This window comes from Physeter macrocephalus, chromosome 6, assembly GCF_002837175.3.
Source record: "Physeter macrocephalus isolate SW-GA chromosome 6, ASM283717v5, whole genome shotgun sequence".
NCBI classification, from domain to species: domain Eukaryota; kingdom Metazoa; phylum Chordata; class Mammalia; order Artiodactyla; family Physeteridae; genus Physeter; species Physeter macrocephalus.
In genome coordinates, this window is record NC_041219.1 from 77,501,050 (window position 1) to 77,514,060 (window position 13,011).

The 13,011-nt window shown below is 34.5% G+C and overlaps 1 protein-coding gene across 4 annotated transcripts in view; it reads right to left on the reverse strand.

The window, feature by feature from the left end:
• Positions 1-13,011, reverse strand: part of IPO8 (importin 8) — a 72,582-nt gene that overhangs the window by 34,718 nt on the left and 24,853 nt on the right. For all 4 annotated transcript variants that reach the window (XR_008617677.1, XR_003680297.2, XM_007115399.4 and 1 more), the window contains exons 10-17: positions 11,453-11,552; positions 9,062-9,138; positions 8,413-8,529; positions 7,153-7,242; positions 5,669-5,834; positions 4,458-4,618; positions 3,503-3,628; positions 1,496-1,562 (exon numbers count right to left, since the gene is read on the reverse strand). Coding sequence is in view for 2 of the 4 variants with exons in the window: in XM_007115399.4 (XP_007115461.1) it covers positions 1,496-1,562; positions 3,503-3,628; positions 4,458-4,618; positions 5,669-5,834; positions 7,153-7,242; positions 8,413-8,529; positions 9,062-9,138; positions 11,453-11,552 (904 nt within the window). In the remaining 2 variants the exon portion in view is untranslated. The remainder of the gene's footprint in view (positions 1-1,495; positions 1,563-3,502; positions 3,629-4,457; positions 4,619-5,668; positions 5,835-7,152; positions 7,243-8,412; positions 8,530-9,061; positions 9,139-11,452; positions 11,553-13,011) is intronic.

Consider the following 13,011-nt stretch of genomic DNA (forward strand, 5'->3'; position numbering starts at 1 on the left):
AGATCAGCTATCACCCTGGGACTAGGGATGAGATTAGAGGAGACAGGCAGCTGAAACCATGGCTTTCTCCTCTGGCCACCACACCCAAGAAATAGGCCCCTTTCCTTTTTTTAACATCCTGATGTTGTAATTGCTCAAATTAAATATTTGGTGTAGGCAGACTACAGAAGGTTGATATAAACTACTTCTCTTTGCTTTACGTTACAGTTTTTTCCTCAAGATTACTTTACTTTAAATTTAAATGGAGATTACATCCTTGTAACTTATTTATTTTATACCTAGTAATCTGTATCTCTTAATCCCCTTCACCTGAAATAAATAAGTTATAAGCATGTAATGCACAGCACAGGGAATACAGTCAATATTTTATAACTTTGTATGTAGCATATTCTATAAAAATATCAAATTACTATATTGTAAACCTGAAACTAATAATATTGTAAATCAATTTTAAAAATTCACATGTTTGAAGTCCTTAAAAAAATTTTTTTTAATGGAGAATTTTCAGTTACAATCTCTTCCATGAATAAGGACATAAGTGAATATACTCTTTTTGAGTGTATCAGAATCTCTGGAATTATGATGCAGGAATCTTCATTTTAACTAGATCCTCAGTGATTCTTATGCACACCGAAGTCTTAGAACTACTGCTTTATAGCAACTATTTCAAAAGTACGGAGTACCCTTGGCAGGGTGCAGGATAATCCACTGAGATGGGAGAAGAATGTTATTAGAACACTTAGTGGATATATACATATATATTTATATTTAATCTCATGTTTTTACATTTCTATTTTTATGTATGTAAATGTAGTATAGTAACATGTATATTGCCTATAAATAGGTATTCAAATATTATTCACATATATTAGAAGTACATGCTCAATTTTTTACTAATGGTGTGAATGATAAAAAGTTTGGAGACAACTGCTCTTAAGCAGTAACATGCTTTTTGTTCCATCTTTCTATCTATACACTATACAGGTTGCATTTCCCTCATGCCCACAAGATTTGGGGCTGGCATCTTCAAAATGCTTGGATACTATGAAAAAGTTGCCTCCTCTACAAATTCCAATCAGTGTATAACATCCAGCATTAGCTACTGATTCTACTCAGCAGTCAGGCACCATAAGAGATAACAGAACAACAATTAATTCACACTTCTGATACGGTATGTCTATCATTTCACGTTTTTCAATCCCAGATTAAAGTAACCTCACCTGAACCTCATCCCAGTTCCTCCTTTCTAAGAAACTTTAAATTCTCTGTTCTTTAAAAACTCCAAGACCAAAAATTCTTAACTGGATATGTTAAGCTTACCTCTAAATGAAAATCCGGATGCCTATTATCAGAAAGTATATCTACAAATTGAACAGAATGCAAGCCTCTCTTTCTCAAAATTGTCCATCTTGTTGAATTTGAAGGGCTAAAATGCATTTTCCATCAAATTTAAAAATAGTCCCAATTTACCTTTTTATTCTACCTTTGAACTTACCAATTACATGTTTCTGTAAAACAAGATCAATGATCCGTAGACAGATATTCTCTAACTGCTGAGTAACCTAAAGACAAATTTTAAACACTTAGTTTAAAATTCATCATAACTCTTAATATAATCTATAAATTTGATATTATCCCAACAAAAATACCAACAGGACTTTTCTGAGAAGAGAAATTGAGAATTCTAAACTTCATGTGAAAAACTAAACATGCAAGAATAACCAGGAAATTCTGAAAAGTAGACTAATGATACAAGTGGCAGTTAAATTCATAATAAAATTACAAACTAAATTACTTCCTTATCTCATATTTTACACCAAAATTAATTCCTAATATATCTAGGATTTCAATGTGAAGACTTAAGCCATAAAAATACTAAGCATCTGTTCCAGACTTCTAATTCTGCTCTTCATACATTAAGTATTTGTACACGTGTAAATATTCCTTTTAAGGAAATCTTGTTTTCAAAGTTTGCTTTTAGTAAGTCAAAGTTCAAAATCATAAGACTGGTAGTCAGGAGACCAAGATTCCAGTCCTTGTTTTGCCTCTAGTTACCTATGACCTTGGTAAAGCCATTTAGCTGAAGGCTTTAAGTTTTTTCATCTGTAGGTTAAGGAAGCTGGATTTGATTAGTGCATCTCAATTTTAACCCATGCCTCCCTTGATAATCACAATAAGGTCACATGCTCCTTTAACTTTACGTGAAATTCAAAATAAAATTAATATCAAGAATTTAAAAATTAAAACAAAAAGATAAAATGCTGTTTTGTCTTCAAACTAATCCTGCTGCTCATGCTACTACTGCCCATCCTCCACACACACGTATTTGGGGAAACTTGACAAGGCGATGTCTAAGTTCTCTTCAAATTTAAAATATAAGTTCTACATATAAGGTGAAAGAATAATCCTTAAGTAGACATGTAACTTAACTTGGAAATCTCACTTTTGCTGATAGGCCCATACTGTTTCAACAAGGACACAACAATACAATAATGAATACGGAAAAAAAAATTCACACTAAGCCTTTTAGGCAAAGGAAGCCCTGCCCAGGAGGAGAAAACTGAACCATTTTTAAGAACCTGGTAAGTGTCCATTGGTATGTGATAAACACAGGATAAGTCAACAGCCACAGGGTTTAACAATGCTATTTAAAGAACCAGCACCTGCTTCCTAAGTCCCACTGTACAAAATGAGAGCTGCCATCATTGCCAAACAAGTCAACCGTGCTCACAGAAGTAATGAACACAAATCTAATTGGAGTTAAGTAGAGGCTATATAATATATAATACTTGGGGAAGAGAGCAGCAGGTTTTAGGTAGGGATTAACTGACATATTATCAGGATATATCAATTGACTGCAACCCCAAATCTACAACTTACTAGCTCTGTGAACATGATTCAGACTCTTGATACTACCTGAACCTTGTTTTCTGCTTCTGCAAAAGGACACTACCATTACCCGCTCTATGGCAGGGTGACATAGTAACATTCTATCAGCTAACGGATATGAGGGCACTTAACAAGTGTTTGCACAAATTCTTATCCTAATATTGTTCGGGAACTCAGTTTAGGAAAGATGATGTTTTAAGCTCTTCTTCCCTTCCATTCTCAGATATTTGTTACATCAGCATTTTGTTCCATTATTTAAAATTTGCCACCGTGACTGCATGGCAGTCTCTCTCTGCCAAGAAGACCAGACTATGGATTCCAAAAAGCAGGGCTCATGTCTTATTCAATTTGATATCCCCCCAAACCTAGCCTGGCACATAGCAGATGTGATGAACTGAACTAAGCTTAGCACAAGAGATATACTATATACTTTAAAATCACATGTACTATTTCCCTTCAATCATTTTAATACTTTTCTTTAAAATTAGAGGGTAATTTTTAAAATCCAGCAACATAAATAGCAATTTAAAGGTTAAGACTTTAAAATTCATCATCAGTGATCATGTAAATTTCAGTTACTATAATGACATAATAAAACACAAAGAAATCCTACCTCTTTATGATCTTCTACAACTGTCAAGATAGTATCAATGGTATGTAAAATTCCCATAGCCATTACAGTTTTGTCTTCGACTTCTTCGTATTCATCGCTTTGAAGAACTTTGCCAAATATCTCAGCCTATGAAAACAGCAAACACATTCAACAATTAGTAGTGCTATACCCATCCTTCTCTATAAGTTAGCAAAAGGGCAGTGTCTGGCTTCCCTTGTGGTGCAGTGGTTAAGAATCCACCTGCCAATGCAGGGGACACGGGTTCGAGCCCTGGTCCAGGAAGACCCCACCTGCCACGGAGCAACTAAGCCCGTGCGCCGCAACTACTGAGCCTGCACTCTAGAGCCCCCGAGCCACAACTACCGAGTCCCGTGTGCCACAACTACTGAAGCCCGCGCACCTAGAGCCCATGCTCCACAACAAGAGAAGCCACCGCAATGAGAAGCCCACGCACCACAACGAAGAGTAGCCCCCACTCGCTGCAGCTAGAGAAAGCCCGCGTGCAGCAATGAAGACCCAACACAGCCAAAAATAAATAATAAATAAATACATAAATTCTTAAAAAAAAAAAGGGGGGGGGAGTGTCACACATCCAAATGTCAGCTTTGCTCAAACTTTAAGATAGGCACTTTGCCAAGTGAATCAATGATAGAATCTGTCATGTTTTAAACATAGCCATTTTTCCCTTATCTAGTCACTAAAGTGGAATATATATTAGCTATTATAATCAGATAGCAAATAATTAACTTCTGGTTGTCATTAAACAAATAAATCTAAAATCTAGGAAAACTGAAAAGTATATATAGAAATTATTAACTGTCAGAATTATTAGAGCAAATATTTTTACATTAGCATTTCAATTACATGTAAACTGAACTCCAGATTTTGGAGTTTAATTTATTTAGATTATTCAAAGCCTTTATACCAACTAACATAAAACTTTGCCCAGTCTTACCAAGTGTTGAGTCATATCAACAGCAATTGAGGCTACCTCTTGACTGTATTCACATATCATCTTCTGGATAACATTAGTAACATCATCATTTTCTGTCTCTCTAACAATGTGCAACAGTTCCTGCATAATAGGCCTCACGTGTGGCTTCATATATTCCTTAGCTAATGCAATAAAAAACAAACTCAGTAAAAAAATTAGCCATTGACAAGTGATGAAGGAAAGTAACTTGGTCACAAGGTAAATAACACAGGGTAATAGGTTCTAGATAACACATTTGCTTCACAGTGAGTAAGTTACAAAGCTGTACCAAAATAATGCTCACCAATGTATCAATTTTCCCATGAGTAACATAGGGATAATCAGCTCAGCACAGTAAAGAACTGTCCCGCCCAAAATGCCAACAGCACCCACTGAGAAATTCTAATTACACACGTGCTCTGTCATCAGCATGACTTATCAAACATGAATATGCCATCATGATACAAGTATAAAAAATCATGTACATAAAGACTATGCCCAACACTTATGTGCCTGTTCCCTCCCCCACCCCATCTCTAACCACCCTTCTCCCCACATGTGCTTATGTAATACTGTCCTTCCACTGGAACATTGTTGAATAGAGGTAAAGGTTCATGTTCTTCATAAAGCCGAATTTACTTTCAAAGGTTTATTTGAATTTTGAACAGAACATTCTTCTAAACAAACAAATGAGATATGTGTTATCACTCACTAGAAATGCTACTTGCCGCTTTCAGAACTAGCAAAATCACAGAATCCTAGAGTTGAAAGGAATCATAAAGCCATCTAGTCCAATCCCCCTAAATTTAAATATACGGCATCTAAGTCTTGACAGATCATGTGCCTTGTCCAGGTCTACATGGCCAGGTAGTAGCACAATCAAAACTAGACCCCCAGGTCTCTCGATTCCCCAACTATCAATCATCAACTTCTTTTCTAATCTAAAATTTTTCTGGAAACCACAGTCAATAGACACTCCTAAAAGTGGCAAGAATAAACTCCTATAAAATTCTGAGGGGACAAAAGCTCAAAAACCCAAACCCTGAACCTTAAGACTTAGGGACTCATCTTTGCTAGGGAAGGAAGTGAACAAAACTACTTGAGAAGACCATGTCAAAAAAATAAATTAAATACACCCTCTAAAACGTGTGTTTTTATTTTAAATTTTTTAAATTTAAAAATTTTGTCTTTACCTTGTGTCTGGTTAGAAATTAATGACTGAAGAGCAAGGGCAGCTTCAACCTTGACAGGCATCTCCTTATCTTCAATCAGGCTCTTCTTTGCTAGATCAACTGCATTTCTTAGGTTGAGCTCATTATGAAATTTCAAAGAACTGAATGCATGAAGTACCCAACAGGACTATGTTATAAGAAAAAAGTTAGTAGGAAACTATTAGGATTATGGCATTATGTAATAATGTCACACATATAAGAACTTCTTACTAAGTAAAATATCATTAATTCTACCAAGTGCTATTTGTTTATTTATTTGTTTTTGGAGAGAAGCATATTAGCCTTAGTTGCTAACTTCTGGATTTCCCAGACTTCTTATAATAAAGGCAGTTTTATTACTTCTAAATTACCTTTATGCAATATCATTATTCACAGGAAAAAGAAAAGAGAGCCAAATTTAAGTGTCTCTGAAAAAAGAAATCCTGTCAATGCTTTTAATAAATATTATGATTCATAACTTATTTATTATTTATATGCAAAAGCACTATGAACCAACCAATGCTGATATTCATTTACTGGTCTTCACAACAAATGAATGAAATATTATTTTCCCTTACACTAACTGGCTTAACAAACTTGATTTTTTCACTCACACAAGACACGAAGAAATTTAACTTTGCATAAATCACCGAAGTTTAAACTATTAGACCACAGAATCACATTATTTTTTAAAATTCTCTATGTGCATTTACACAACTGACAGTAATTAATTTGAATGACTAAAGACTTAACAAGAGAAATACAATTCACAGAGTCTGCAGAAATAACAGCCTACTTATAAAAATACTTGTGTGCCCTCCACATCGCTAATCTACATTCACACAAATATTTCCCTAGTGACTATTATCTTCTGTTTATAAAATGCTTTAGAGTGTACAAGGCATTTTAACATATATTGGTTTTAGCAAGACATTTTGTTGGGTTGATACAGTTATAAAAATAAGTACTAGGCTCTTAAATTAAAGTCCTATTTTTATTTCTCCATAAAATATATTATTTCTATAAATAATATACACTTAGAACACAAATAAATTTACATAGATTATTATTTTCTCCATTTTATTAAGGCATATCTAACTATTATACTGGAAATCATAGTCAAGTTTTTAGCCAAAATATAATTTCCATGTTGTTTTGGACACTAAAAATTAATCAGCTTATAAATTTACATTGTACCATTGCTATAACATCATCCCTCTCACTGAATATTTTGCATATGCAGCAAGTGAGGCTACGGGAAAAAACAGCTGGAATTAAAATCTATAAATTCCTTTATTCACTAGTTTGCTCTTTATTCAGCTTATGTGACCATAAAAGACATTCTAATTTCCTTCATTTCGCCTCAATATGTGGTAGAAGGTCAACTTATCCAAAAATATTTAGTTCAGTAATTAACTTACAAATGAAGATTTCGAGATACTTTAATGGAAATATGGAAAACTTACTCTGGCTCGAAGGTATCCCAGGTTAGACAATAATAATGGAAATACGTGATTCTGCAACAATAATTCCATTTGGTCCTTGAATAAACTCTTCTGTTAGGAAATAGAAATTAAGTTTAACTTACCAATGTCTTTTTCATATGTAAAAATCACTTCCTAATAAAATACGTTTGTTGTGACTTACACTTAATATACTTCTATTTACAATTTTGTAAAATTATTTTACCTATATATTGCATTTTTTAAAACAATACAGAAATAGTACTTTAGATATAATTTGATATTGATTGATCTTTCTAGAAATAAATAACACTAAAGTCATTTTGTACCATTTTTTTAATACAGCAACATTTTCATACTGAAAAAGTGATGAATAAAAAGTCATTTTTTTTAGAACTACCATATGACACAGCAATCCCACTACTGGGCATATACCCTGAGAAAACCATAATTCAAAAAGAAACATGTACCACAATGTTCACTGCAGCACTATTTACAATAACCAGGATAAGGAAGCAACCTAAGTGTCCATCGACAGATGAATGGATAAAGAAGATGTGGTACATATACACAATGGAATATTACTCAGCCATAAAAAGAAATGAAATTGAGTTATTTGTAGTGAGGTGGATGGACCTAGATTCTGTCATACAGAGTGAAGTAAGTCAGAAAGAGAAAAACAAATACCACATGCTAACACATATATATGGAATCTAAAAAAAAAAAATGGTTCTGAAGAACCTAGGGTAAGGACAGGAATAAAGACACAGATGTAGAGAATGGACTTAAGGTCACAGGGAGGGGGAAGGGTAAGCTGAGACAAAGTGAGAGAGTAGCACTGACATATATACACTACCAAATGTAAAATAGATAGCTAGGGGGAAGCAGCCACATAGCACAGGGAGATCAGCTCAGTGGCTCTGTGACCTCCTAGAGGGGTGGGATAGGGAGGGTGGGAGGGAGATGCAACAGGGAGGGGATATGGGGATATATGTATATATATATAGCCGATCCACTTTGTCATACAGCAGAAACTAACACAACACTGTAAAGCAAGTATACGTCAATAAAGATGTTTAAAAATAAATAAATAAAAATGGAACTATCGAAAAAAAGTCATTTTTTTAATTAAGGAAAGAAAAATATTTAGTCAATTCAATTATGCAGAAAGTCACCAGTTTTAAATTATCCATAACTTTCATATTCTCTCATTTGCCTGTGCTACACAGTGTTATTAAGTAAATTAAATTTGAGTAGCTTAACCTTCAATAAAATATCAGCTAGTGAACCAATCACATGCAGGGCTCCATCTTTCTTCCTAGGGTCAAAGTTCGGGTCTGTTAGGATTTGATAACAGAACGCCATCATTTTTGGCAACACCTAAAGAAACAGAAGAAGCCATTTCAGTCTACATGAACTTTTACTGCCTTACTATTGTATTAAATATGATGTACAAATTTTCAAAAATAAAGCCATTTTATTGTGTTCTATCAAGCAATTATAATTAAGAAAACGCAATATTCCTTTTCCCTTACAAGGACAGAAAAAAAAAAAATATATATATATATATATATATTTTTTTTTTTTTTTGTGGTATGCGGGCCTCCCTCTGTTGTGGCCTCTCCCGTTGCGGAGCACAGGCTCCGGATGCGCAGGCTCAGCGGCCATGGCTCACGGGCCCAGCCGCTCCGCGGCATGTGGGATCCTCCCAGACCGGGGGCGAACCCGGTTCCCCTGCATCGGCAGGCGGACGCGCAACCACTGCGCCACCAGGGAAGCCCCCAAAAAATATTTTTAAAGTAGCAGATTATAACTACTAACATAATTTTTCAAATACTAGGGGCATTCATTAGAGTGTCAAATCAACACAGGCCACCTTTCAGTTTTGTATTTAAAAAGAATAACTATATACCTCTTTTCTTTTCTTTGCAGCAGTATATAAGAGAGTCTGGGCTGCTGTGGTGGGAGAAGCGTAATCTTCGAAAATATCTAAGATTTTAAAAGTTTAAACCATGTTAGCAAAAATACAACTACTTATTATAGATTTTAAACCTGATTGACCACTATTCCAAAACCAAGAAATAAAACAGTCCACATATAACACTGGTTTACAGCATAAAAAAGCTAAAGATATATTATCACTGCTCGCATGCACAATATTTATCAAATATTTATTTTAAACGTTTCAAAAATATTTTAAATAGTTATTAAATATTTAAATTAAATGTTATTTATTAAATATTTAAATTTTATTTGATGTTTATTAAAATAAACAAATATTTAAATATGTGTTTATTTTAATAAATATCAAATGTTTATTAAAATATTTAAATGGTTATTTAAAAGACTGTCCTTTTAAATAATCATATTAAAACAAATAATACATACTAGGCATATCTGTTTCACTGAGGATAGGAAAAATGCTTTACCTCTATCAAAAAACAATAAAAATTTATTTAGTGCTTACGATGTGCCAGGCACCGTTCTAGGCTCTGGGGATACAAATATCAAACAAAAAAGGTTCTCATGGAGCTTACGTAGTAAGAGAAAGAAACGAACTGATAATACACATATAGACACTCATACACACACAAGATATTATAGCTGAAAACACTCCATCTCAGACAGGTTAACTAATTTGCCCACAGTCACACAGTGAGTAAGCAACCAGGCCAGCACTCACATCCAGGCTGTCTTAACATCAAAGCCTGAGTTCCTTCAGTTTTTACCAAATCTAAAAACACCATTATTAATATCAGTCAGTACACTTAGACAGGAGTATTTTGTTAATATAAATAACTGCACGACAAAAATATAAAAAGAAAACTAATAATGTAATTGTTCTCCCCAGTAGTTATCTAAACATAAAATACACATATTAAGTAACACCCACTGCATTCTACAGAAGGAAATGATTAAGAAAAAAAGGCACTTTAGCTAGTCTTGAATTATCCATATTCTCTTTTAATCAATAAAATGTAAATTCTATCGATCAACACACACAGCTCTTAACTATTATATTTTCTAAAAACTGAGATACTCTTTCTTATTTGATATGAAGAATAAGTAAAATAATGGTAGCCTTCTGAAAGTTAAACAAATACACTGCACATTATAAAAACAGGTATCATAGAAAAGCTAGACACTAAAAAAATGCCTTAAAAAAGACAGAAGAAAGACCGGTTAAGCATTCTGCTCTGTCAAAGCAAACTAGGAAAACAAAAGCATTAGGAAGGGGAATTAATAAATCATGCATATGTACAATGATTTTCAAATAGAAATGATAGAATGGAAGGATAAAGCAGTGGTAAATGTTGTTTCTCATTCACTTGCTTTTCCTGTACTTTGTCTCCAAAGGAAAGAGGCACTTCCTCACTTACTGAATCAAAGAATCTAAACACAAAGCACCGTGAAAACAACATAGCCCAATAATCTAGCATCTACACTAGTAGGCTTAACTCAAGTAACTGGAGACATATGGCCCAACAAGGGGAAAGCACTGTGGTCACAGTACCTTCAGCATGCCTTGGGCAGTGCTAGTCTTATCAATTATTTGTTTCAACATTCACTGAAGGCAGACTGGGGCGGCCAAGAACTTGCAGAGGAATGTAGGGGTGTAGAAGGGATGGAGAATGCAAAATAAAGCAAGTAAGATAAAGTCCCTGCCCTCAGATAGCTTCTTCACCGTGGGAGGAACAGAGGTACACAAATAACATCTTCCTATGCTGAGTGCCTGAGCACTCCAGGAAGTGCTTAATTCACACTGGTGACAAAAGGGAATGAACTTAGGCAACCTACACAATTCAACGGCTTCCTGGAAGATCCAAGGCTAAAAGGACCCGCAGAGAACTGGGCCACACAGTGGGGTCATCAGAAGTAATCTCATTCCCCTGTGGAATACTCAGCCCCTAGGTTAAGGATGCAAACTAAACTGGGGTGCTCCTAAAATATGCAGAAATGCACAGGATCTCCCAGACTGAGAACAACCCAATCTGCAAACAGGTATCCCCAAAGGCACAGAAAGGAATGGTCCCTGCAGACCAGCATCACAACAGAAAGAGTTACACATAGATGGCTCCATGACTGCTTCAGCACCCATGAGAGGGATGGACAAATAAAGCAGCTTTTCATCTCAAGTCCATCGGTTCAACAGAACATCAAACTCTCACGAGTTTCAGAGTTGATCGTGAAAAGCAGAACTCTAGGAATTTAACAAAGTAGTAAAATCTGCTTAAAAGTATAACTTTAGTTCTATTACTTTACGGAGCCAGGAACTGATGAGGACTAAAATCATCTCCATTACCAAATTTCATCCTTATATACTCATAGGGATCTTCCTGCCACAGCTCTTCATCTTCATCTTTATAACACATCACAGAAAAAATCACATCTTCAGAGATATTCTAACAAGAGAAAAAAACAAAACAACAAATGGGTATAGACTATTCACATTTGGGGAACACCAATAATGAAAGCCTTCATGAAGTTAGTTTTCCACACTATTATATTAATCTTTCTGTTAAGCTTGCATTGGCTAAGGTGAAAGCAGGAAAGCAAAAGCCTTAGGGGTAAGGGGTAGAGATGGGGGCAGAAGAAGTTAAACATAAGATTGTTTTTAAACAACAATTGATTAAAGGTACAGAGAAAGAGATGAACGCTATTCTTTGAAGCAAGAGCGGGGATAATAAAGTTTTACTATCAATATTAAACATACCTAAACATACCTTGATTCTTTAAGGAAGAGAAATAAATATCAAACCAAGGTTATATTTACTATTATATTACTTATTGTGAACATTTTTACATTTCCATTTTGATCCTAAATGTCAATATTTCAACAACATGAACATTTTCTTCTCTTTTTTTCATTTTCAACAACTTAATTTCCTACCCTACAAATGCAGGCTTCAGTGGGGGGGGGGGGGGCGCGGAAATCACATCTAATAGCCTCTATGCTCACTGCCGCTAATGCTCTACCAAGCCCTTCTGTGCTCTAACAATTACACATCTAAGAACAAAATTATCTCTTATCAGTTCTTCCAAATTAAGTAATTCTAAGAGAAAAAAATTCAGCCTAATAATCAGAGTTTTCTTACTCCTACATTACAGCCATGTAAAAATAAGGCCAAAGGCATCAAGTAGAAAAAAATGCTATCACAGTTCACCCTTACTTTACAGGCACACAGGAAATAAAATGAAATCTGTATCTTTATTAATTGCAAAGAACCAATCACTATTTGATCAAGGGAATTAGGCAAACATTAAAATGTCCACAGAAAACAATGCAAAAGATCTAATATCTGTAAGACCTATAATAAGAGAGCACTAAACAAATTCTATCCTAGACACCAAAGACAAAGTAAAAGAATTACTTTACTTTTTAGATACCATCTTACAGATTACAGAATTTAAGAATTCACTGTTTGAGAGGAAAAGATTCCGTTCCTAACATCTTTGAATTACCCAAAATTATCTGTATGTAAATATTAATTTATTTATTAATGGTCCATAATTTTTCATTCTGATTTATTCTTTAATAACAATGCTGATTCTACCTTTAAGTACACAATTGATATAAAAACCAAAAACTTTAACTTCTTTTATAGAATTTAACAATCCAAAAAGAGAAATAAAAACCTTGTTTACTCATACCTACAAAAGAAAATGGTCATGTATCAGGCTGCATTTCCTGCAAAAAAACACTACCTTAGTAGAGCCCTGGTGACTGTTCTCAAAATGCTATCATACAAAATACCTCATTTGATCCTAGCAACCTTTAGGTAAGAAGGGCAGAAAAATATTATCTGGCCTAACAGAGGCTAAATGAGATCCCAAGCAAGATTAACTAAATCCAAGCCTTCC